This window comes from Macrotis lagotis, chromosome 1, assembly GCF_037893015.1.
Source record: "Macrotis lagotis isolate mMagLag1 chromosome 1, bilby.v1.9.chrom.fasta, whole genome shotgun sequence".
Taxonomy (NCBI): Eukaryota; Metazoa; Chordata; class Mammalia; order Peramelemorphia; family Peramelidae; genus Macrotis; species Macrotis lagotis.
In genome coordinates, this window is record NC_133658.1 from 128,536,399 (window position 1) to 128,564,191 (window position 27,793).

At 37.6% G+C, this 27,793-nt stretch overlaps 1 protein-coding gene and 1 long non-coding RNA gene across 2 annotated transcripts in view; one reads left to right on the forward strand and one right to left on the reverse strand.

The window, feature by feature from the left end:
- The first annotated feature begins 6,526 nt into the window (after positions 1-6,526).
- Positions 6,527-27,793, forward strand: part of LOC141502932 (uncharacterized) — a 31,704-nt gene continuing 10,437 nt past the window's right edge. The window contains exons 1-2 of the long non-coding RNA XR_012472721.1: positions 6,527-6,669; positions 8,957-9,073. This is a non-coding gene — a long non-coding RNA (uncharacterized LOC141502932). The remainder of the gene's footprint in view (positions 6,670-8,956; positions 9,074-27,793) is intronic.
- Positions 17,796-27,793, reverse strand: part of ANTXR1 (ANTXR cell adhesion molecule 1) — a 303,869-nt gene continuing 293,871 nt past the window's right edge. Inside the window, exon 18 of the mRNA XM_074207912.1 lies at positions 17,796-27,298. Within this exon, the coding sequence (XP_074064013.1) occupies positions 27,038-27,298 (261 nt within the window). The 3' untranslated portion in view covers positions 17,796-27,037. The remainder of the gene's footprint in view (positions 27,299-27,793) is intronic.

Consider the following 27,793-nt stretch of genomic DNA (forward strand, 5'->3'; position numbering starts at 1 on the left):
ATAAATATATACACTACACTGTTGAGTAACCCTGGGCAAATCCCTTAACTTCTATTTGTCTCAGTTCCTCATCTGTAAAATGGGTTAATGTGAGGGTCAAATGATATCGTAACTATAAAGTACTTAGTATAAGGTCTGGCATATATTGTTATATAAATGTTAACTATTATCATATTACATAAATACCAGATAATTTGGGAGAGGACACTAGAACTTGTGGTATAACGAAAGGCCCCGTATAGAAAGTGGTACTTAAAATGAGCTTTGAAGAAAATTAGTTATTTATTATAAAAGGGGGCAATGAGGAGGGAGTGCATTTTTAGATATGAGAGATTGTCTGTGCAAATCAGGAAATGGTGTGAAGGGTAAGGAATGGTAAAAGGTCAGTTTGGCCAGATTATAGAGAGTGTAAAGAGAGATTTGTAGTCCAGGGAACTCAGCTCTTTTTTCCAACAACACTTTAGGATAGCTAGTGTAAATATACACTATCTATATTGTGTGACCTTGGACAAGTTGTTTAACCTGGCTGCCTCAGTTTCCTCAACTGCACTGTAGAAGGAAATGCCAAACCAATCCAGTATCTTTGTTAAGAAAACTCTAAATGGAGTCACAAAGAATTGAATATGACTGAACAAAAATAGGCAGACTAGGTGACTGCTAAGATCTCATAATCCTCAGACACCTTGGAATCTTTAAGACTTCTCAGAGTGTAGGTTTTAGTGCTGCCTCTCCTGCTAAGAAGATGAAACTCTTCTTACTCACCCCTAGTTCATACTTGTCTGTGGGGAGATATCTAATTGATTTCTGTAGAGAAATATGAACCACCACATCAATGCCTGGAATTACTGAGGATGACTGGACAGAGAAATTGTAGCCACATTGCAGCAATCTTTGGTTGAAAAAAGCTACTGATTTCAGATGGCATTTTTCTTCCTTGACATGTAAGAACCTAAAAATTCATGAACTCAATTAGAATCCTTACCACTATGCTTGGACAAATTTAACTTCTGAATTTATGGATTCTGTTTTAGAGTGGTCTTACTTTTTTATTTTTTTTAGGGTTTTTTTTTTTTGCAAGGCAAATGGGGTTAAGTGGCTTGCCCAAGGCCACACAGCTAGGTAATTATTAAGTGTCTGAGACTGGATTTGAACCTAGGTACTCCTGACTCCAGGGCCAGTGCTTTATCCACCATGCCACCTAGCTGCCCCTTTAGAGTGGTCTTATTATAAGTATATGTGGCAAACCTATTAATAGGTAGGCTTCACACTCCCTTGAGGGAAATGAAGGGAAAGAAATAAGCATTTATTAAAAAATCTACTTTATATCAGGTAGTGTGCTATGTTTTACAAATATTTCTAATTCAATCCTTATGACAATCCTGTGAGGTAGGTTTAGGGCTAGCCATAGATGTAGACACTGAAACAGACATAGATATAGATGTAAGTGTACTAGCTATTATTCTCCTCAGTTGCTTTAGACAGGTTATTATGATCACAACTCTGTATTTGTGGTGCTTTATCCAGGGACAAGCTCAAATACATTCAGGGGGCAGTGAGAAAAGTGAGAAAATTGGATAGAGATCACCCAGTAGGCAAAGTGGGAAACAAGAATATTTCAAAAACTGTTAACAGCAAAAGCAAGATCAAATCAACCAATATTTATTAAACACATTCTACATTCTAGAACCGAGGCTTTGCTTTCTCAAAGTAGACCATGACAAAGATGCCATGACGTGTAAATGAACTGGATTTGAGTGAGGGGGACTGTGCTAAGTCACCAGCCTCACTTTCTCCTCCAGAGCCATCTGGGTCCAGTGCCCAGATACAGATCAGAACATTAAGTTCTATTAAGTGCTAGGGATACAAAGACAGATAAAAGGCAGTGCCTGCTCTGAGAAATCTCTCAGTGTCATAGGGGAGACAAATGTATGACCAAGATAGAGACAGGATTGATTTGAGCTCATCAATAGGATCAATAGTAGGGTTAAGGCAGATCAGTTAAAGATTTCCTGTAGAAGATCAGAATTTCAGCCGGAACTTAAAGGAAATCAGGGAAACCAGGAGGTGATGAGGAACAGGAATTCAGGCATGGGAGATGCCAATGGAAATGCCTGGAGTCTGGACATAGTGTCTTGGAATAGTTAAGGACTAGTGAAGAGACTGGAATATTCAGAAGGGGTGTGTGTGTGTGTGTGTGTGTGTGTGTGTGTGTGTGTGTGTGTAGGATAGAGAGTAATGAAATTTGTCTTGCTTAGATGAAGGAGAATATGACTGCAATAAATGCATCTGTGTATAGTTATATTGTGTTGTTGTAAAGTTGTCACCAAACTTGTAGTTATACCTGGCATTGCTGAGATGTCATGGTGCCTCACTTATATGGGAGGGAACCACATCCTAATGGCCAAGGACTCCCTCAGTATCCAGACCATCACCACAAGTCCTGTTTAATACTAGATCAGATCACTCATGGGGTGATTAATGTTCTAGAAAAGGTAATGAGGATGTCTTCTCACAACTTCACCTCCCTATGATCAATATGGTGTGTTTGTTATACAATCATTCATTTAATGTGATGGTCTTCTTCAATTAAAAAGTACAACAGTAACTTTCTCCTGACTCCAATAGGTTTATAAACTTCTTAGGGACAGGTACTATTTCAGTACTAACTTTTTATCTCCATTGATTGGCATGGAGTTGGCATTCCTATAAATGCTTGTTGAATTGATCTGAATTAAAAGATTAATTAATGTAATTAATTAATTAAAGTTAGCACAAATTGCAGTGGACCTTGAAGACTTAGCAAAGGAGCTGGAAATTTACTTGCAAGACAAAAAAAGAGCCAAAATTTTATTTTTTAAACAGATTTTTACTAAGATTGGTCTGGCTATGATATGAGAGATTCATGGGAAGCCAGGGGCAGTTAGGTAGCACAGCAGATAAGGGGTCAAGAAGATTTGAGTTTAAATCCACCCTCAGATAATCATTAATTGTGTGACCCTGATCAAGTCAATTAATCTGCTGGAGCCTCGATTTCCTTGTTTGTAAAATGGGGATAGTAGCAATACCTCACAAGTTTGTTATTAGCATAAATAAGAAATATTTGTAGGACACTTTGCACAATGATTGGTATATACTAGGTGCTTAGTAAATATTTTTTGACTGGATGATTGATTGCTTTTGCTTATACTGTTAACAGTATATTTTTGTTAACATAATATTTTTGTTTCCCACTTTGTCTACTGATTGATTTCTATTCAGTTTTCTCTTTTCAGTTTTTAACTTGACCAAGTGGAGGGAGTGTTGCATGATCTTTTGTTTGCAGATGACTGTACTTAGTGCAGCCTCTGCAGCTGAAATGCAACAAAGTAAGGATCGATTCTTTGCTGCTTGTGCTTATTTTGGTTTAACAATCAACACCAAGAAAACCCAGGTGCTCCATCGACCAGCACCACACCATCCATATGAGGAACTATCAATTATAGCAAATGGAGAAGTTTTGAATACTTTGGTAGTGTCCTTTCCAGGGACAGTGACAATGACAATGCAGTTGACACATGCATTGCCAGAGCTAGTTCGGTATTTGGGAGGCTCTGACTGTTTCAGAGTTTTAACTACAGAATCAATAAGAGATGAATGAAAGGACAACTTAACCATAGTAATGACTTTGCTGAATTTAGATAGCATAGATTATAGTAGACTCATTGTATAAGACAGTGTAGTTTGGGAGAAAGAGGATAGAAAGCAGATAGTGAAGGTTTATTCAGGACTGGGAATTAGCAAGGCATCAATGTTAAAGGAGACCCTGAGAGGTTCTCAAAACCCCAGGATGCTCTTGTGGCCCTAGTGCAGTGTGAGAGAACTCAGACACACAAGAATCTGTTTCAACTAGCTTTTATTATGCTAAAACCAGCAATTCAAGAAACTGGGTCCAAAGCTAGCTAATTGACTATCTATAGGATGGGTGGGTGGGGGGAGCTTGAATAAGAAAATTTTGGACCTCAGCTAGATGGTCAAATGCTATGGAATTTTTCATTTGCAAAGTTCCCAGGAAGCAGAGAGATAGTGAGAGGGTTCAAGGAAATGTTCACTGGGTGAGGATGAGGCTTTGTTAATGAAAAATAGTTCCCTGTTATCAGGATGTACTTTATTGGACTTTAGCTTCTCCCTCCCTGTCCAGGATACTCAGATGGCTGTTATCAATTTCAGGAAGGCAGAAGTAATATCATTTTTCTTTTCTTTTCTTTATTTTGATTTATTTATTTATTTTGAATTTTACAATTTTCCCTCTAATCTTATTAGTCTTTACATTGTTTCCATGGTATACATTGATCTAAGTTGAATATGATGAGAGAAATCATATCCTTAAGAAAAAAATAAAGTATAAGACATAGCAAAATTACATAATAAGACAATTTTTTTAAAATTCAAGGTAATAGTCTTTGGTCTTTGTTCAAACTCCACAGTTCTTTCTCTGGATACAGATGGCATTCTCCATCACAGCTACCCCAAAATTGTGCCTAATTGTTGGACTGATGGAATGAGCAATTCTATCAAGGTTAATCATCACCCCCATTTGTTCAGCCATTTGCCAATTGATGGACATTCACCCAATTTCCAATTCTTTTCCACCACAAACAGGACTGCTATGAATATTTTTGTACAAATGAATGTTTTTACCCTTTTTCATGATCTCTTCAGGGTATAGACCCAGTAGTGGTATTGCTGGGTCAAAGGGTATGCACATTTTTGTTGCCCTTTGGGTGCAATTCCAAATTGCTCTCCAGAAAGTTTGGATGAGTTCACAGCTCCACCAACAATGTATTATTTTCCCAGGTAATATCATTACTTTTCACAAGGTCAACATAGAACAGTTTGCTTAAGAAAGCCACAGCGTTTATCACTTTGTTGTCTGCTACACAAAGTCCAAGGTACACTTTTAATTAACCCTATCATCTCAAAGTATGAATTAAACACTTAAAATATTGCAGTTAACCCTATCAACAACTGGAGGTCACAGGACAAGAATTGATTAAAGTGCTGATTAGTGCCTTGTTGAAATGAATCTTGGTGGGATGATCCAGGGAGGCTAGGGAGGCAAATGAAATCAGATTGGGAGTAATGAATTGAGATAGAAGGATGGAGGTGAGTAATTGGAGGGCTATATAAGCCAATAACACCTTGGTCCTCAGATGATGTTGAGGGCATTGCTATGGTATCATGAACAGGGTGCTTCTTTAGGGCTATCTCTGTGTACATTGCTTGGATTCACCTTGAGGTCCTCCAAGGAATTTCTATTCATAGTTCTTTATATTGTGAAGTTACTGAATCTGTCCTGGAAGATACAGAGTCATCAATCTAGAAGAAAGAGAGGCCTGGTCAACAGATGGTATAAGGGCAGAGTTCCATGGCAGAACAGATCCAGACAAGAATGCTCCAGTGCTTTCTCAGTGGGCATTAACAACAATAATGATGATGATGGTTTTCTGTATAAGAAAAAACTAATTAGATTTTTTTCTAGCTGGTCTGTTTCCATATAAATAGGACTTTGCTATGTTATTCCCCCTTTTTGGAAATGAGAATGGAGAATCTAGAGATCTGAATTTGTTTCAGCTTTGGTATTTACTGGTTGAATGACCAAGAAAGAATCCTGCTATAATGGAAGAGATACTTTTTCCCCTTAAAGCTAAAAGAGACCTGTTTATTGTTGATCCCAGAACATTTGGAGCTAAAAATCTTGAGAATAAAGAGAATTCTGGAAAATATTTAACAAATGATGGTAAAGTTTACATTCCCTCCTTTCCATGGAAAGTGAAACAAGTACTACGTAGAAGTTTGAGTGATATCTATCTATCTATCTATCTATCTATCTATCTATCTACTATCTCTCTATCCATCCAACCATCCATCCATCCATCCATCCATCCATCCATCCATCTTTCCATCCATCCATCCATCCATCTTTCCATCCACCTATCTATCTGTCCATCTCTCTCTCCATCCATCTATCCATTTCCTTCAGAAATCATTCTGTCTATGAACATGAGTTCACTAACCTTGGTAATTACTCTAGTCACTTTCTCCTAGATTTTCATTTTGAGGAGGAAGCCCAGGGTAGATCCTCATCCCATTTCTCTGATAAAACAAAACTTTACATTTCATTTTTTATATCATCTCTTCACTTTTTAGGCAATGCCATTTTCATCAAAATCCTTGCTTTCTGAAACCCAATCTGTACCTAGCTTAACCCTTTTCCTCTGAGCAAAATTGTACCTCAACATCCCTTCTGTAATCATGTTCACATTTGTAGCATGTTTTACTTGAATGTTTTCCTCATAATAACACAGTGAAGTAGGTAGCAAGTACTATTATTATTTTTTTTGCAGATCTGGAAACTAAGGATCAGAGAGTGATTTGCTTAGATCATAGGGCTAGTATTAGTATTTGGACATAACCATGGGTCTTCTGATTCTCAAATTAAGTCAGGAAAGGAATATAAGGGGACTTCTAGTCAAGATGGCAGAGAGAAGACAGGCAGAGTTCTAAAGTCTCCTTATATTCCCTTATAAATAATATGAAACAAATCTCTTAACAGAAATCCTATCTACCAAACCCAGAAAGAAAAGCTAGGAGAAGAACATCCACGTCAAGGTCTGTCTTCCGAGATCATGGGTGAGTCTGGGCACAGAGGGCAGACTCTGTGGGGAGTACAGGACTAGTGAGAGCTTGGGAGACTGGATCAGTCTCAGATTAGCCTGATTAGTGGTGGGGCTGGAGCCCAGGAGCCTGAGGGCCTGAGGATTGGACCTGCATGATCAGTGGTGGGGCTTGGGTCAACTAGGGAGCAGAGGCATTGGCTTGTGGGCAGGGCTGGAGGGAGAGTTCCTGAGTAGGAGAGTTGCAGAGACATAGCTGAGCTCTGGTCAGGAAGAACTCAGATTTCACACTCCCATTTCAGTTGAAGCCTTTTCCCAGAACAAACACAATTACAGACCTTCTGCCCCAGGCTCAGGTGTGTGTGAGCTGCAGAACCACATCAGCTGACAATAGGGAGAGTGATCACCTCACCCTAGGGTATAGCCTACTATCGATCAAAGACAAAAGTATGTGACAGCTTCAATCATTCTCTCCAGGCCAAGGGAGATGGCCTCAATCAAGGTCACAGGTACTACAGAGAAAGCAATCAGCACCCCCTACTGGTTGGCTGGAGATATTGCACACAGAGTAAAACCTCTAGCACAACGTACTGGCAAAATGGAGATATTAAACTCATTGATTAAAGCCTTTAGGGATCTTGACACCAAACCCCTGTGAACTAGCCCCTTCCCCAACACAAGATTATAGGATAATGAAGAAAGGCCAGCGCAAAGGAGGGTCTATAGAAAAAATCTTGGAAGGAAAAGACACTAACTCAGAGAGACCTAGAACATCTGAGGAGAATATGACCTGCTCTCCATCACAGAAAGAGTACTTTGAAGAAATAAGGAAGGAGTTTAAAAATCAATTGGAAAATCTGGAAGAGAAAATTAACACCTTGCGACAAGAAAACAATTCTCTCAAAACGTCAATTGGTCAAATGGAAAACTCTTAAAAATATAATTGATCAATTGGAAAAGGAGTTGCAAAAGGTATATGTAGAAAATTCTTCTCTTGAAAAAGGAATGAAGTCTGTGGAAACTAATGACTTCATGAGCCAGCAAGAGTCTGTTAAACAACCCCCCCCCCCCAAAAAAAAAATCAAAAAAATAGAAGAAAATGTATAATACCTCATCAGCAAAACCACAGACCTTGAGAATAGATCAAGGAGGGACAATCTGAGAATTATAGGCCTTCCTGAAAACATTGAAGAGAAAAAAGCTTGGACTTAATATTACAGGATTTAATGATGGAAAATTGCCCAGATATCAAGGAACCAGAAGGCAAAATAGTTATTGAAAGAATACATCGATCCCCTCCGGAAAGAGATCCTAAAATGAAAACACCAAGGAATGTTGTGACCAAATTAGAAAGAAACAATTTAAATACCAAGGAACCACAGTAAGGATTGCACAGGACCTGGCTACATCAACATTAAGGGATCGAAGGACCTGGAACTAGATATTCTGAAGAGCAAGGGAGCTTGGAATACAATCAAGAATCCACTATCTGGCAAAGTTGAACCTTCTCTTTTATTTTATTTTATTTTTTTACATTTATTTTTATTAAAGATATTATTTGAGTTTTACATTTTTCTCTCCAATCTTACTTCCCCCCCACTGAAAGCAATCTGTCAGTCTTTACTTTGTTTTCATGTTGTATATTGATCCAAATTGAGTGTGATGAGAAAGAAATCATATCCTTAAGGAAGAGACAAAAAGTCTAAGAAATAACAAGATCTGGCAATAAGATATCTCTGTTTTTTTTGCCCTTTGGGCAACAGATTTCTCTCCAGCAAGGTTGGATGAGTTCACAGCTCCACCAATATGTAATAGTGTCCCAGATTTCCCACAATCCTTCCAACAATGGTCATTATCCTTTCTGGTCATATTGGCCAGTCTGAGAGGTGTGAGGTGGTACCTCAGAGAAGCTTTAATTTGCATTTCTCTAATAATTAATGATTTGAAGCATTTTTTTCATATGGCTATAGATTGCTTTGATCTCCTTATCTGTAAATTGCCTTTGCATATCCTTTGACCATTTGTCAATTGGGGAATGGCTTTTTACTTTAAAAATATGACTCAGTTCTCTGTATATTTTAGAAATGAGTCCTTTGTCAGAATCATTAGTTGTAAAGATTGTTTCCCAATTTACTACATTTCCATTTCTTTTGATCTTGGTTACAGTGGTTTTATTTGTGCAAAAGCCTTTTAATTTAATGTAATCAAAATAATCTAGTTGGTTTTTGGTGATGTTCTCCAACTCCTCCTTAGTTATAAACTGCTCCCCTTTCCATAGATCTGACATGAACCTTCTCTTTCAGGGGAAAAGATGGACATTTAACAAAATGGAAGACTTCTCAATTCCTGATAAAAAAAAACCCAGAGCTAAATAGAAAAATATGGACATCAAACAGGAGGTTCAAGAAATACATAAAAAGGTAAAAAAATTTAAAAAGGGATAAAGGGGAAAAAACCTGCTATCCAATAAGATGAAACTGGCTATACCCCAGCATGGGAAAAAGATTCTCATAATTCTTGAAAATTGTAACTCTATCAGAGAGAATATACTTAGCCAGAAGTGATGGACACTCATGACTTAGCCATGAGACTGCTACCCACTGGGATGAAACTGGCTATATCCCTACTTGGGAAAAAGAGTAATAACTCTCAACAATTGTATCTCTATTAGAGAGAATATACTTAGCCAGAAGTGATAGATACTCAGGATTTTCTATGACTTAGATAGAATGATTTAAAAACATTTCCTCCTTAAAAAAGGGAACAGGAAGGAGACAAGAGGAGGGAGGGGATTGAATGGGATAAACCTCATTATATTAAGAGTTACAAAAGACCTATTGTAATAGAGGGGAAGAAGGGAGGAGATGAGAAATACCTGAATCTTCCTCTCATTAGACTTGGTTTAAAGTTAACTTACACACACACACACACACACACACACACACACACACTCAGTTAACTTAAAAAATAATCTTACCTTTCATGTATTAAAAGGGGAAAAGGGGAGGGGGGATGGAGACAGGGAGGGGGAGAAAAAGGGAAGTAACAGAAGGAAGAGAAGGGAAAAGGGAAAAAGGGAAAAGGGAAAGAAAGGGAAGGGGGATGGATATAGGAGGACAAAAACACTGAAGGTGGCAGTATTCAGAAAGAAAGTACTGGAGAATACAGATAAAGGGGGAAAAGGGGAAAAATATACACAGAGGGAAGATAGCATGGAGGGCAATAAAGAATTAGTAATTATAACTTTGAATGTGAATGGGATGAACTGTCCCTTAAAATGTAAGCAAATAGCAGACTGGATTAAAAACCAGAATCCTACAATACACAGCTTACAAGAAACTCATTTGAAGCAGAGAGATACATATAGAGTAAAGGTAAAAGTTTGGAGCAAAATATACTTTGCTTCAGCTGAAGTGAAAAAAGTAGGGGTAGCAATCCTTATTGCAGACAAAGCAACTGCAAAAATAGAGTTAAAAGAGATGAAGAAGTACACCATATCCTTCTAAAAGGTACCATAGACAATAAAGTGATTTCAATACTGAATATGTATGCATTCAGTGGGATACCATCCAAATTCTTAGAGGAGAAGCTGAAAGAACTACAGGAAGATGAAGACAGCAAAACTGTACTAGTGGGAGACCTCAACCTCCTGCTCTCAGATTTAGATAAATCTTATCATAAAATAAGCAAGAAGGAAGTTAAGGAAGTAAATAGATTGTTATAAAATCTAGATATGATAGACTTATGGAGGAAATTGAATGGGGACAGAAGGGAATATACTTTTTTTCTGCAGTACATGACACTTACACAAAAATTGACTGTGTACTAGGACATAAAACCTAATGATCAACTGCAGAAAGGCAGAAATAATGAATAACATCTTTCTCAGATCATTCCTACTAAAGGTACTAGAGAGTGTAGGAATGAATGGACTGTTCCTTAGAATAATGAGTATCTACTTGAAACCATCAACAAGCATTACATTCAATGGGGATAGGCTAGAGGCAGTCCCAATAAGATCAGGGGTGAAACAAGGATGAACATTACCACCACTACTATTTAAATATCATATTAGAAATATTAGAAATATAAGAAAAGAAAAAGAAATTGAAGGAATTAGAATTGGGAAGGAAGAGACAAAACTCTCACTCTTTGCAGATAACATGATGGTCTACCTAAAGAATCCCAAGAAATCATCCAAAAAAAGTACTGGAAACAATTAGCAATTTTAGCGAAGTTGCAGGATGTAAAAAAACCCCTCAAAAATCATCCTCAACTTTTCTATATATGACTAGCAAGATACAACAGGAAGAGCTAGAAAGAGAAATCCCATTCAAAGTACCCTCAGACAATATAAAATACCTGGGAGTTTACCTGCCAAGGCAGACTCAGGAAATTTTTGTAAACAATTTGAAAACACTTCTCACACAAATAAAATCAGATTTAAATAACTGGACAAACATCAACTGCTTATGGATAGGTTGAGCTAATATAATGAAATTGGCAATTCTACCAAAACTAAATCACCTGTTTAGTACCCTACCATTCAAAATTCCAAAAAATTACTTTAATGAATTAGAAAAAGTTGTAAGTAAATTCATATGGAGAAATAAAAAAATCAAGATTTGCCAGGGATTCAATGAAAAAAAAAGTGCAAAAGAAGGTGGCTTAGCCCTACCAGATCTAAAATTATATTATAAAGCATCAGTCATCAAAACTATCTGGTATTAGCTACACACACACACACACACACACACACACACACACACACACATATATATATACATATTCCCCATATATATATATATATATAATTTATACAAACATATGTAAGATCATACTATGCTTATTTCATCTTTCCCTCTGTTTCTTTAAAGATAGAATCTTCCTTCATAAGTCCATCTTTCTATGATTTTTTAAATCCAATAGCTCATCATTTTCTCAACCACAGTAATATTCCAATTTCATATTGAATAGTTATTTTAAAGAGTCTAAAAAGAATCTAAAAAGTTATTTTAAAGAGTTATTTATTTATTTTTAATTTTTTTTAATTCAATATTTATTCTCATTTTGTACAAATAATCTTTTTTATACATTAATAAAATATTCTTGTTTAAGAGTAAACAAAATACCCTCCCCCAAATATGGACTCAATTGAGCGATAAAGTAAAGGGGAGAGAAAAAAAATTAATATTAAAAAATAGTAATAATTTTAGGTATGGCCAGGTGGCGCAATAGGAGCACCAGCCCTGGAGCCATGAGCACATGAGCCCACATCTGGCCCCATACACCCAACAATCACCCAGCCATGTGACTTGCAAGCCACCCAAACTCCACTGCCCTGCAAAAACCAAAAAAAAAAAAAGAAAAAGAAAAAAAAAGACCCAAAATAAAATAAAATAGTAATAATAGTAGGGGTGGCTGGGTGGTGGATAGAGCATTGGCCCTTGATCCAGGAGCACCCGGGTCCAAATCCAGCCTCAGACACCCAAAGATCACCTTGCTGTGCAGCCCCAGGCAGGCCACCCAGCCCCATTTGCCCTGCACCCCCCCAAAATAATAATAATAATAAAAAATGTGCTTGAGTCTTTGTTCCAACACCAACAACTCTGTCACAGGTGGATCACATTCTTTATGATAAGTCCATGGCAAAAGTTACTTCCATATTTTTCCACCGTTGCCATTGCTGATCGCAACTCCCTCCTTTCGTTTTTCTCCACTACCATGTACTATATTTTCTCTCTCCTTTCACTCTGACTCTGCTGTAGGGTAGCTGAGTGGCGCAGCAGACAGATCCACAGCTCTGGGGCCAAGAGGCCCTGAGACCCCCTACCACCCCTTATGCCCAGCATCCACCTGGCCCTATGGTCCTGGACATGTCATCTAATCCCAGCCCCTTGCAAGAAGTAAAAAAGAAAATGTGTTATATCTGACCACTCTCCCCACATGGTCCATCCTCTCCTCCATGACTCACATCCCCCCCTTCCCCCTGCCCCCTTCTTACTCCAGATGCCTATACCCCATTGAGTATATATACTGTTTCCTCTCCTAGCCAATTTTGATGAAAGTGAAGTTTCCCTCATTCCCCTTGCCTTCCCCCCCTCCATATCATTGCAATAGCTCATTATAATAAAGAAAAATCTTATTATATGAAACATCTTGGCCTATTCCCCCTCTCCTTTTTCTTTTTCCCATTACATTTCCCTTTTTTTCTATTGACTCCATTTTTACACCATATTTTATCTTCAAATTCAGCTTTCTCCTCTGGTTCAACTATAACAGCTCTCTCTACCTGCTCTATTAACTGAGAAGGTTCATATGAATATTATCAGTGTCATTTTTCTATACAGGAATACATGCAGTTCATCATCATTCAGTCCCTCATATCTTCCCCTTCTCCTCCAATCTCTATGCTTCACCCAAGTCCTGTATCTGAAGATCAAACCTTCTGTTCAGCTTTGGCCATTCCAACAGGAACATTTTAAATTCCCCTGGTTCATTGAAAGTCCATCTTTTTCCTTGGAAGAGGACATTCAGCCTTGCTGGGTAATTGATTCTTGGTTTCATTCTAAGCTCTTTTGCCTGCGGTATATTATATTCCAAGCCCTACGAGCTTTTAATGTAGTTGCTGCTAAGTCCTGTGTGATCCTGACTGCAGCTCCACGATATTTGAACTGTGTCCTTCTGGCTGCTTGTAATATCTTCTCTTTGACTTGGGAGTTCTGGAACTTGGCTATAATATTCCTAGGGGTTGGTTTTTTGGTATCTCTTTCTTGGGGGGGGGTAGGTGGATTCTCTCCATTTCTATTTTTCCCTCTGCTTCTAGAAGATCAGGGCAATTATCCTGTAGTAATTCTTTGAAAATGATATCAAGGCTCTTTTCCTGATCATGACTTTCAGGTATTCCAATAATTTTTAAATTATTTTTCCTAAGTCTGTTTTCCATATCAGTTGTTTTTTCAATGAGATATTTCACATTTTCTTCTAATTTTTCATTTTTTTGGTTTTGAAGTATAGATTCCTGATTTCTGGTAAATTCATCAATCTCCCTGAATTCTATTCTTTGTCTGAAGGATTTGTTCTCCTCAGAGAGTTTTCTTATCTCTTTTTCCATCTGGCCAATTTTACTTTTTAAAGCATTCTTCTCCTCAATAACTTTTTGAACTGTTTTGTCCATTTGACCTAAGCTGGTTTTTAGCATGCTATTTTCTTCAGCATTTTTTGGATTTCCTTGACTAGGCTGCTGACTTCATTTTCATGTTTTTCCTGCATCTCTCTCCTTTCTTTTCCCAGTTTTTCTTCTAACTCTTTCATTTGATTTTCAAAGTCTTTTTTGAGCTCTGTCATAGCCTGAGCCCAATTTCTGTTTTTTCTTGGAGTCTTTAGATGCAGGAGTTTGTGCTTCCTCATCTTCAGACTGAGTATATTGATCCTTCTTGGGATCATAGATAAGGTGTTTCTCAATGGTGTTCCTCTTGTTTCTCTGCTTGTTCATTTTCCCAGACAGCCTGGTTTTGGGGTGCTTCTTGAGCTTTTGGGACACTCCCACAAGGGTCTCAGTATGTGAGGCTCTGTCCTCCCTCCTGGTCTGTGAATGACCATATGTACCCCCCTCTGCCATGGGGCTCAGGTCAGGGGTGGCCCTGCTGTTCTATGAGGGGGCCTAAACTGTGATCAGGATCTGAATGTGTTCAGAGCCCCAGAGTCCTGTTCCAGGGGCAGAGGACAGAGCTCTGCAATCTCTCTCTCTTGACTCCCCTCCCTAGGTTCAATGGGCTCATGCCCTGGTGGTTCCTGCTTACATGCTCTGCCTGCTTCTGTTCCTGGATCTGGGCTGTGCTGGCCATGCTGCATGCTGTGTGCCCTGAGGGCTGGGCTCCACATGCTCGCTCTGACAGAGTTCCCCCGCTGTTCCCCCAATTTGTGCCCAGTGCTACCCGGGGTGTAGCTCAGGAGACTCCCCCACTGCTGTGAGCTGCAGCTCCCAGCCCTCTGGGGCTGCCTCCGGGAGGGTGAAGTTCTTTCACTGTGGTGGCCTACCCCTCTGGCAGGCCACTCCTTCAACCCCAGGGAGCAGAGCCTTTCTGCTCTTTTCCAGGTTACCTTGAGTAGGAGAATTGCCTCACTGGGACCCTCTGTGGGTTCTGTCTCTTGAAAATTTAGTTAGAGTCCTTAGTTTATAAGTTTTATGAGAGAGAGCCTAAGACTTGATCCTTTCTTGTTGCCATCTTGGCTCAGCCCCCTAAAGAGTTATAAAAGATTCTAAAATTAATATGATTGGCACATAGTATAGTTTCCCTATTTTTCTTTTTCTTTTTAGTTTTAAAGGCCTTCATGACATTGCCCTTTCCCACTTTTCTAATCTTTTTATATCTTACTCTTCTCCAAATACTTTGGGAGACAATGACACTGTTTCTCTCATATCTTCTGTTTCTGAGCAATTTACTGGCTTGTCCCTATGTCTGGAATGATCTCCCCCCTCACTTTGTTCTGGCTTCCCTGGTTTTCTTCAAGTTTTAGACAATGTTCTATTTTCTTCAATCTTAGTTAACCTTAGTACCTTCTTTCTGAGACTATTGCCAGCTTATCTTGTACTTACCTTATTTGTACATAGTTGTTTGTGCCTCCCCCATTAGATTGTGAGTTCCTTGAGTGCAGGTTATCTATCTATCTATCTATCTATCTATCTATCTATCTATCTATCATCTATCTATCTATCTATCTATCTATCTATCTATCTATCTATCTATCTATCTATCTATCTATCTATCTATCTATCTATCTATCATCTATCTATCTATTCATCCATCCATCCATCCATCCACCTATCCATCTATACATCTGTCTGTCCATTCATCTATCCTTCTAGTTATCTCATCCATCCATCCATTTATCTTTCTTATCCATTCCTCTATCCATACATACATTCATTTATTCATTTATTTTTGCTCTTCTTTGTACCCCCAGTACTTAGCATGTTGCCTGGTCCCTAGAAATACTAAAAACTACTTGACTTGACTGGATGGGCTGGCATGGGCAAGGGTAAAGAGTAGCAAAAGGGTTAAATAGAAGCTCTTTAGACTTGATTCCTCATCTGACATCCCCTTGGTACATGAGATACAAGAAATTTCCCATTATATGACATAAACAGAAGGTATTAGAGAATTGGAGGGTGTAGGGAAGGAAGGAAGTATACAGGCTTAATTGGACTCAAGGCCTGAATGTCCTAATGTTGAGGGTTGCAACAGGGTTGCAACAGACAATGCATGATCTAGGATTTCCCCTTGATTTCCAAGAAGCAGGAGCTCATCTGTTTTCTAGAGGTTCTACCCTTGCACTGTTAGCTGTTCCAGAAAGATAACATTCCCAGACTTTTCTCCCTATGACATCTGATCAATAAGTAGTCTTGTTCTTTTGATAACAATTCCCAAACATCCCATTTATTTTTTTAAATGCTCACTAATGTCCTCCTTTATAATTTGATCTAATATTAAGTATGTAGTGAGGAGAGGATTAGGAGTGAGTAATGGCTAACCATGAAATGTGGTTATTTTTCTCTGTGAAACAATCAGCTTGTTTTTCCTTCTCCTGAAATAAAATGAATTTGGCATTTACTTTCTACACCTCAGGACTACAGGAACCTAGGGAACGCTGGATAGTCTACCTGGCCAGTGGGCAGTTTGCATGGTAAAGTCTCTGGGTGTGGGACAAGATTTGCTTATACTAGCACGCTTTCAAATTGTTTTCTTGAAGTGGGATTAATTTACAGCTCCACCAACATTAAATTTGGTCTTATACAACCCCTCTGGCATTGACTATTTTTGACTTTTATCATGCTTGCCAATTTCACTGGTTTCTGTTGACAATTTGCTAAAATTGTTAAATAGCTTTTATGAATTTAAAGGGGATGTACTAGGAAATACTACTACATTGTATGAAACGTAGCAGATTGTAAGGTGTGGATAGAAGTTATAGCAACAATGTAAAAGTTCAGTGTTCATTCTATTAACAAATTCTTGTATTTTAATCCAGAATTACAGAGGTTTAAAACTGGAATGCACTTCAGAAGCTATATAGTTAAACTTATCCTAAATAAGAATCATTCTATAACAGCCTCCATTTAAAGGGTGGTAGGGGGAGGGAGAACCACCTGAGAGAATTTGAGTTTACATATGCCCAATTAGAGTTACTACAACCAACTCTAATAGAACTGCTATTCAGTTTTCAATGTGAGCAGTTATACCTAGTCACTACTTCTCACTGTCCATGAAACAAGACTTTCTTATCATTTTGTGATTGTCTAGACTTAAGAAAGGGTTAATAATACAGATTAAATTTAAATGTATGTGTGCACACAATCCACCCCCAGATATTTAACATTTACCAGTATACCTCTGTCTTGTCCTATAAATATTACTTAAGCTCAGTTGGAGAGCAGTAGAAGTTTCAGGAAATGAAGTCATCACCTACCAGACTGGAGGTCTGGTGACTATAGGCTAAATAATGCTAATGATATGATAATAATAATAACTGACATTTCAACATTATAAAGGCAAACATTTTAGAAAAAACAAAAAAGAACATATTGTCAAACAATTCCAGAGAACTGATGATAGAAAAATCTACCAAATTTCTGATAAATAAATGGTATACATAAATATTAGTACATATAAATAATTCCAGTCTCTCTTTTTTCTAGTGCCTTTCCTCTATAATTATCAGTTAATTAATTAATTCTATGTTTAACTTGTACCTGTTTGTTTGATTTTGTCTCTTCCATTAGATAATAAACTACTTGAGTAAAAAAAAAATAACTGGCATTTATATGGTACTTTAAAGTTGGTAGAGTAACTTTACATCTATTATTTCATTTGAATTTCCCAACACCCATAGTTACAGAATACTCATCCTCCACCTATAGCCCCAATATCTATGCAGGATTCTATGGGGACTTACTAGAATGTTAAAGATTGCCCTGAGGCAGCCCATGCTTTACAGTGGGTAGAGTGATAGGTCTGGAGTCAAGAAATCCTGAATTCAAATCCAACCTCAAACACTTAATAGTTGTGTGACCTTAGACAAGTCATTTAATCACTATTTACCTCAGTTTCCTCATCTATAAAAGATGGATAAAAATAGAACCTACCTCCTAGGATTATTGTAAGAATCATATGAGATAATTGTAAAACACTTAGTAGAGAACCTGGAAGACTATATAGTAAGCACTATGTAAATTATAGTTCTTAATTACCAAAGTTCAATTCTCCTTACCTACAAGTAGACTAGGCTAGTTTTTTTCTCTCTGAAAGGCAGGGAGATTTTCCCTAAACTTGATTGGTCTATGAGACTAAATCTCATACCCTATGTATATTGAGAGGACTTTGTGACTGTATGAAAGAAAACAGAACACATGGATTTGTGCTCTTCAGACTTGATGTGCAGGTAAACACAATTCCAAGTTAATTTGCTGCAGTCATATCAAAAGATCAAGAGCATCTTCTCCCCCTTCTCCCCTTTGAACCAAATCATGAGGATAGCAATTTATATTTACATAATGTGTAGAAATTCTTAGGCTTTGCCAAGGAGACATGGATCCTGGAGATAGATTCTTGCTACTCAGGAAATAAGCCACCTGATGGTTCTATATCAACTTTTCCATTCTTCTAGGTCAGGTCCTAATCCTGTGATTGTTGGCATCAGAATTTGGAAATCTTGCCCCTAACTAAAATATCAAAACTATCTATTATGTCTTTTGTAATCTCCTCTATCACTTAAGAATTATGAGTATCATAATGAAGATGACATGGACTGTGTTTTTCAGTTGTGTTCAACACTTTATGGCCTTATTTGAGGTTTTCTTGGTAAAGATACTGGAGTGGTTTGCCATTTCCTTCTCCAGTTCATTTTACAGACAAGGAAACTGAGACAAACAGAGCTAAGTTACTTGCCCAGAGTTATACAATTAGTATCTGAGGATGGATTTAAACTTAGGGCTTCCTGAATCCAGATTTGGCATTCTATTCACTGTACCACAAAGGGGGGGGGAGGTTGAGGGGAAGGAGGTTGAATCATGGATTATACGTATTTAGTACATCTCTAGGCATTTCATCCTGTACCACTTAGCTGCTGAGTCTACAAATTCTCTATTTCTCTCGAGTGATTCTTTCTAGACTCTAGCAAAGTAAACCCCTTTATTTTTATTGTTGGATGATCCATGAAGGTCTCATTTCATTTCAGTATTGTTTCTGAATTGAGCCCTCTATCCCTAGTTACCTCAAATTTAGCTTTTCTTTTCTCCCCCCATAAGCACCAGTGTACAAAAGAGGAAAGATTAACTAGAGAAATCCCTGGTCGATGCTATCAGTTATTCCCTATGGAAGTAGATGCTTACTGACATTTTATTGAGAGAATATAGACAATTCTGATGATTTGCTCAGAATCCAAGATGATTTATTAAATAGTTTTCAGATGCCTAGGTTCTTGTCCAAGGAGCCACCCTTTTCCCTAATCTATAAAAGTGATTCAATAGATCAGCACTTGACTCTCTGTCTGTCCATTCATCTGTGTTCTCTATTCCTGTTTCTATGTGTCTCTGTCTCTGCCTCTCCACTTGATATCATTATCTCTCTTTTTCCTTTTATCTCTCTTTCTCCATCTGCCTGGGCTACTCCACTCTTGCACAGTTAAGCTGATCTGTAACTGATGATAACTTATAGAACAAGATGAAATATAACTTGAGTTTACTTATGCCCTGAGAGTATCATTTGTGGACAATTTTTATGAACCTTAATCTTTAAAGAGGAGAGTTTTGAATCCCTTTGGCAAATTTCTGGCCAGTGCCTGTGGCTAAGCCCAGGCTTGAGAATGTCTATTTTAAAAAGTTCAGGGTTTGCACCTTCTAGAGATCACTGGGGATCTCCTTAAGCATTATGTTCCTTGGAGAAAGAGCAGGGTAGTCCATAGAGTTCCTTTGTAGCTTCCTTTATTGAAGGCAAAAAGACAGTGAATTATTCTTACAGTGACTGTGGGCCTAATAGACAGGGGTTTGTTTATTCAGGGTGGTGTTACGCGTTTTGGGTGTGATGATGGGGAAACTATGTAGGACGTTGTGGGAAAGAGGAAATCACTAGAAAGTCAATCCCAAGTTCAATTCTTTTCAAGAGGGAGTCAGTGGACAATTTGTATGATTTATTGCTCTGAATCTGTTTATGAGCTTCTGTGTTTTTTTCATTTTCTGAAAATAAAAACTATCCCACATCCAATTTTGATGGGCTACCTTGATTGCCAGTATGGAAGTAGGAGTCACTTTTCGTCTATATTTGAAGAAACTCAGATATCAGATATAACATGAGCATATTTGAAGGCATTCCTAGAATAATTCCAGGTGGGAACTATGAGCAACAGAGAAATCATGACCTTGGAGACAGACTTCTAGGACTGAAACCAGTTATGTAAGTCTAAAGGGGGGGGGAGGTTGAGGGGAAGGAGGTTGAATCATGGGTTATACATATTTAGTACATCTCTAGGCATTTCATCCTTTTGTCATCCTACTTTGACTCCATCTAGATTGTCCATGTCCTTTCCCACCTTTAAGATATTTAAGGCTCTCTTTACCTCCTTCCTGCCATTAAATTCTCATGTTTAATATAAACTTAGTTCTAATTCCATGGTCGTGTAACTGGCTATTCAGAGCTACTAATTATATCTTCTGGAATTTGCTTCTTTAGCCCTTCCCATGACTGGGACTAAGTAGGGACTCCCATAACATTCCTCCCTACACATCTCTTCCCAGGTTAGCTAGTTTGGTTGTTTCATTCTCAACCCACTAGCTAAGGCTTAAGGAAGTCTATCCAGCTTACAATGTCCCAGGCAGGACACAGTGACCTCCCTCACTTGCTTTTTTCATCTCCCTTTGTTTTGGACCTTGGGTACATTCTAGAATTATCATAGACATTTGTGGAGTGGGTGTATCTGGTACACCTGGCTCATATTCTTTGCACACCTCAACTCTTAAGGCTCTTTTTGCAAGTTGTTTACCATATTGTGATATTAGGTATGTTTTTTTCTTTATGAACCTTTCCCAGGTAAACACAATAACACAATTCCAAATTAATTTGTTGCAGTCATATCAAAAGATCAATTTAGTCTCATTGAGCATCTTCTCCCCCTTCTCCCCTTTGAACCAAATCATGAGGATTGCAATTTATACTTACATAATATGTAGAAATTCTTAGGCTTTGCCAAGGAGACATGGATCCTGGAGATAGATTCTTGCTACTCAGGAAATAAGCCACCTGATAGTTCTATATCAACTTTTCCATTCTTCTAGGTCAGGTCCTAATCCTGTGATTGCTGGTGTCAGAATTTGGAAATCTAGCCCCTAACTCATATATCAAAACTATCTATTATGTCTTTTATAATCTCCTCTATCACTTAAGAATTCTGTCACTCCTAGTCTCATTCTCTTCTAAATTTTATTTAGGTTTTTGCAAGGCAATGAGGTAAAATGACTTTGTCCAAGGCCACATGGCTAGGTAATAATTAAGTGTCTAAGGCTGGATTTGAACTCAAGTCCTCCTGACTCCAGGGCCAGTGCTCTATCCACTGTACCGCCTAGCTGCCCCTTCTAATTGCTTTTAATTGTGTGATCTTTCATATTAGGCACATGTATTCCTTTTTGTTATAGCAAATGATATAACTTATTGATCTAAACCCAATTGTTACTGAAACTATTATAATTTATTTCTTTGTTAATTATATTAAAAATAAGGGAAAGCCTCATATAATCTGAAAACAGGGAGCATTCTGTCATCATTAATATGTATACTGTTACTTTCTTTCTCGACTTATTATCCCTAACATTTCTAGAACTGTTACACAATAGTTATTAGAAGGGCATCCATATTCCTGTATTTACTTGGAAAGTTTCTAGTGCTTATCCATTGCAAATAATAGCAGGTTTTGACTTTTTAGGAGGAGGCATTAGTGAGAATTTGGAGTCAGTCTTGACCCAATTTTATATTTGTGTCACATTTTCTCTTGAACAAGATGATGTTGCAGATCTTGTTAAAATGTATTGGTACAGAATCTTGAAATAAAGATATCCCTTCTTCCCTCCAAATGAATTTTAATTCAACATCACAGCCAACAAAAATTTACTAAGTGCTTACTAGGTAAGGCACTGTGCTCATTGCTAGAAATGCAAAGATAGATGAAAACAGGCCCTGCTCCTAAGGAGCTCACAATCTAAAAAGGGAGGAGGCAGTAAAGTTTTTATTTAGTCATTTCAGATTCTTCATGACCCCCATTTGGGGTTTTCTTGGCAAAGATACTGGAGTGATTTGCCTTTCCTTCTCCAGCTCATTTGACAGATGAGGAAAGTGAAGCAAACAGGGTTGAGTGACTTGCCCAGGATCACACAACTAGTTAGTGTCTGAGACTGGATTTGAACACAGGTCTTTCTAACCTCTGATCCAATGCTCTATCCACTGTACTATCTAGGGACAGTAAAGATATGTATTCAGATGACTATGATACCTAAGGGAGTTGGACAAGTACAATGAAGAGGTCTAGACAAAGTACAATGGGAAATTTGAGGAGGATAGTATCACTTCCTCCTGGATATGAATATCAGGGAAAGATTCACTGGGAAGATGGTATAATACTGATAAGGAAGTTGAAGGGACAAATGCATAAATAACAAGAAGATTTCGAACATTGCAAAATTAAATGACAAATAACTGTAATAAAAACAGTGAAACACTTTAGCAAAGAAGACAGGATAGTTTAGAAGACTGCTTTAGTCTTTTCTATAGTGATTACATTTTTGGAAAGGTAGCCTAGTTCTGGAGTTCATACATTAGCATAGTTTGTACTCTATGCATGTGTGTAAAAAAGCAACAGATGACAAATAGGATGACATTTGGGATTTATTTTTAAAAGCAAATTCTAGAGTATGTCATAGTACAGATTCTACCCAATATCCCATATCTTCTACATCTACAGTATTGTACAAAGATAATGGATGTTTATACAATGAACTTGAGGCACTGAAAGTTTCTGAAATTCCATGTAAGTATTTAAAAAAGGATGAAATATGTTCTGCATAGTTTAATGTTAAGTGTACTTTATAAGAGTCTAATTCTTTGAAAATTGATAATGCATGTATGGTATATACAGTTACATTCAGTTTAACTAAAAAAGTTCAATTAATCAGAATACCTCTTCTCCAACCTTTCTGGATAAATGGGATTTTATTGGATATATCTCTATATATAATACATGAACTGGTTCAACCTGATTTACATGACATTAATTTTTTATAAAATCTGTAGTGTTAGAATATCAATCAATAATCAATCAATCAACAAACATCTATTAAGCACTGTACCTTAGTACTGTGCTGCATGTTTATGGTTTCCTAGCTTTTGCATAGTAGATAATTAATGTTCATTCTGGAAATATTTATAATGGAGTGAATTATAGCCAGAAATACTTTCAAGTTTATCATTTAACTATTCGTGCCATTATGACTTAATAGGTGGTAAAACTGGTATGTAAATATGGCACATTAATATCTCTAAATCCTAGACTACAAGCTTGACTTGTGGGAGGCTGATTGGGACTCAGGATCCATCCCAATTAATGCTATGTAAAATAGGTTCTCGTCCCCTTTTAGTAAATATTTGTACATTTATTAAAAAAAAAGCAACAAGCACAGCTTGGTACCTGCCGTGAAATATCACTGACTTTATAATAATTTACTACAACCATTCTCTTTATCCATATCGGATAGGAAATGCTTCCATCTAACATATGGTAAGCATGCATTAAGAATATATACAACATGAATTTGGAACTGGACTCCAACATGGGCTTTGAAAAATCATTTCATATATTTTCAAGATCATAATTGTATGTCCTTTGCTTCTTTCATATAGAGATGCTGACCCTAATATGGTTTTACAAAATGGTGAATGACTTTTCTGCATTTAATAACTTGATTACAGAATATGGATTCGAGCTCTACAGTGTATATAAATTCCCATTCCCTATCCTCAACCATTCTGAATGGCTGGATATATCATGTGACATCATTGCTACATCATTTGATGATTTATTTTTCTTTAGAGGAGGATGTTTTTCATAAATATTTTTTTCTTTTAAATTTCACATTTGAAGAACAATCAAGAGATTATTCTGCATTCCTAAAATACAAATAATGTACACTTTGTACATCAAAAGAAGATGATTGACAAAATTTAGGGGAAACTGCCGCATTGTCTTTGAAGAAGGGCAGTTAACCCCAGGTCTGAGATCTGTAGCTCCCAACCAGAAGGGATGCACTAGGCAGGACACTGAAGGAGAAGGGTAGTGTTTGCTACTGATGTTTCAGGGACCATACCACTTGAGGGATAGGAAAAATACTGTTCTGTTCTGCCAGCAGACAAAACAATTGGATGGGACTGAATATCTTCAACCTTAAGGGCTTGGGAGCCCATGAGAAGTTTCCTTTCCTACAAAATATGACAGCTGGAGTCTGGGATCTAGTGTTCAGTGAGATCAACCTGGCTAGCACAGGAATTGTCTGACCTTGCTTCCAAAATGATGTTCATATAAAGCAGAAGGTGAAGTTCTCTCTGAAATGGGAAAGGGAGAAAACAATCTGCCAAATGTTCTTAAACACTTGTGTCTTTAGTGGTAAAGGAAATCCTGACAAATTCCTAGAAAGGATAGCATGGTGTTGTAGCAAGAGTCCTGTGCTAGAAATGAGGCGATATGGATTTGGGCCCTGGCTCCATCTTATTAGATAAATCTTGGAACCTTTCTGGGCTTCAGTTTTCAATTGTGTAAAGCTCTGAACTAAATCATCTCTAAGATTCTTTTCACTTCTGATACCCTAGGTTCCAAGTTCCTTTCCTTACTCTGACTTTTTTTCTGCTTTGAGATTCCATTTAACACTGCCATTCTATGATTCCCAAAGAGCCAGGGCTAACTCTAGGAAAAATTGAGAAGGTAGTTTACTTTTTGTAAAATATGGGTCAGATGATTTTTTAGGTCAGTGAATATAATTTAGGTCAGTGAGTATAATTTGATATATTAATTCAAATAACAGAAGCAATATAGTATATACTAGTTTTAGAATCAGGAAAACCTGAGTCCAATTCCCTGATTTAGTAGTTACATGAAATTTTGAGTTGGTAGCAATAGGACCCTGGGTAAAACATTTAATTTCTATATGCAGTTTCTCAGGACTTAATTACTATATCTCAGGTGGGTGGAAAGCAATTTGTTGCTTACAAGTTCCATATCCCCTAGTGAAATCATGGATTTTCAGCTAATCTAAGCCAAAGTAGATTGCTGCATGTTAATATGAAAATTTTCCCAGGTAATATATGTCATGGAACCAAAAGCAGTGAAGAGTAGAAATTTTAGATACCATAGTAAATTATTATGATTAGAGATATTTTAAAGAGATAGGTCCTCTTCACATTATATTGTGCTAAGTGGCCATTTATTTAGTCCTTTACTCTGCCTGGATGAAAAAAGAAGGAAAATCAGATAGATCAGAGAACATCACTGTAAGCTATTCTGACTTCCTTCTAGCACTATCTAATGAAGGCAGATATTCAGAAAGTTAACTTATAGCCTTTTTTCAAATAGGTCATAGAGCTGAGTGGGCCCAAGGCTTGCTTATGAAATTGCAGCCAATGCATTTCTTGTTGACCTACTTCTATATTGCACATCTGGTCTGACCTCACCTTGGCAGATGGATGATAATGGATAGACATGATTATTTTGGATGCCAGAGAAGAAATATGTACACAAACACTCTCATATTAATCAGATTACTCAAAGGGCCTGGAAATGATCCTCTTATTCCAACAGCAAACCTCCTCTGTACCTCTTCTCTCCCACACCTCCACTTGCCCCAACCCTGTTATCATTTAGAAATTGAAGGATCAGTTTAAATTCCAATTCTGAAATGACAAAAAAAAATTGATGGTATTATGGGAACCAGTATTAATGATTACATTTTGGGAAGATACTCAATTTTAATGTGGTGGGAACAAAACAAATTATTTCTTCATGCCACACATCTCTGAAAGTCTAGCCAACCTGTGATCCTGGACATGACTGAAGTTGTTAGATGATTACAGCCTAATGTGTTAAAAAAAGAGGAGTTATCTGATTGATGATGGGGGTATTTCTAAGTCTTCATGAGCCATGGATTTTGAGAAGAACTTTTCAATGGGATTGTAGTGCTTGGTCCCCTTCCTGAGTTTTGCCTTGGCAAAACTGTAATGGAAAAAGCACTGGATTTACAATCGGAGGACCTGGGTCTGATTCTTGGTTTATTACCTATACTTATACCCGTGTGACTTCGACAAGCCACCGAACCTTTGTGAGCTTCAGTTTTCTCATCTGTAAAATGAAGAGTTTTATCTCTTTTCAGCTCTGTCCTTCTGGGATTCATTCTATTTTTTTGAAACAATTGCTTCTCCTTTTATACACATGCTGATTCTTCACTGAATAACACTTTATTTCTTCTTCTACAAAGGAACATACCCCAATCCTTCAAAAAACTCTTGCTTCCAATTCATTGCAACTGTCATGTTCTGTGCAGGGAGAAATTTTTTTTTGGTCTCCATAACCCCCTAGGCAGATGCCTCTTTGAGGGTATACTTCTCAGATGCCCACCAATGGAATTTCAAACTCTTCTATGCTGACTGACTATTCTTGCTAGAAATCAACATAAAACAAAATAAAAAACAGAACCCTCCTTTGATTGAAAAAATGTCTAACAACTCTGCAAGAGTCAAAAGGATAATTCCTGAAGTTTCAAAGTCAAGGCTAGAGTGAGCATGGAGTGCAGTAGAGTTGGGGAGAAGTCACTGAGAATTCAAGGAATAAGGTTTCTAATCACACATTCCATTTCAGCTACAAGGAAATAATTTCCTTGAGAGTTTCCATGGGATATAGTCCCATTTTGGCTATTAAAATAGTGAATCGTGGGTCTATGAGTTATGGGATTACAGCCTAATAATTAGAAGAACATGCTAATTCTCTTCTGACCCCAGTGGGGGATTGCACAATGGCCTCTTTCCAGAGGTGGAGATTAGATAACATTTCTTACATTTTCACCCTGTCAGTTTGCTTTTTAAAAGGCACTTTTAAATCTCTCTCTTTGTCTTTTGACTGACCCTGAACTTGTCAGCTTATTATTGCTTCTAAAATTAAAAAAAAGAATTTGTGATTTCTTTGATTCCCACCCATTTCTGAAAACAAAAACTCTCTTTGATGTGAAAGGTGTATGCTGTAATACTGCAGGGGGGCTTTTCCCCCAAGGCATCTGAGAGAGCTGAAAGGATGGATTCTGGATTTTAGATAGAAGGCCGAGGTGGGGGGCGAGAGGGGGGTGGCACTCGGTTGGGGGGTGGGGCATGAGGGGGTGGGGGGAGAATGGATGGTGGGTTTGGTGTTGGGGGTGTGGGGGAACTAGGAGGTGGGGGAGTTGAGAGTGGAGCAGGAGGTGGGGGAGTATAAATGGGGGCAGGAGGCAGAGAAGGGGGGCGATAGGCGTTGTTGAGTGGATACTTTGCAGGCGGCTGGTTCTTCACTCGGGTGAAATTGATGCATCGTCCCTGAAAGAAAAGCAGAGAAAAAAAAAGTTAGACAAAATTGCTTCATCAAAGTTTGTGAAGTGTGTATATATAGTGTTTGTGAATATGTCCATTTTTTTGGATAATTTTTGGTTCTCTCTCCATCCATCCATCCATCCATCAATCCATCCATCCATCCATCCCTCTATTTTGATTCATTTTTGGTTATTTACCTTCATATATATATACACACATGTGTGTATGTAGATTTGTGTATGCATACATGTATAATTCATGTGCAAGCACGCATATTTTATATATAAAATAAATATGCATACTCACATAAAGTATATATTTCACAGTATCCTTATAACAATAATAAACTAAGTTTCCCAAAGGGACCTCAGAGATCACTAGATCAACCTGTGCAGGTATTCCCTTTACAATATTTCTAACAAATGGTCATTTAGCCTTTACCTGAAGATCTCTAACAAGGGCCAGTCTAGCTCATCCTGAGGCAGCCATTCTATTTCCTTT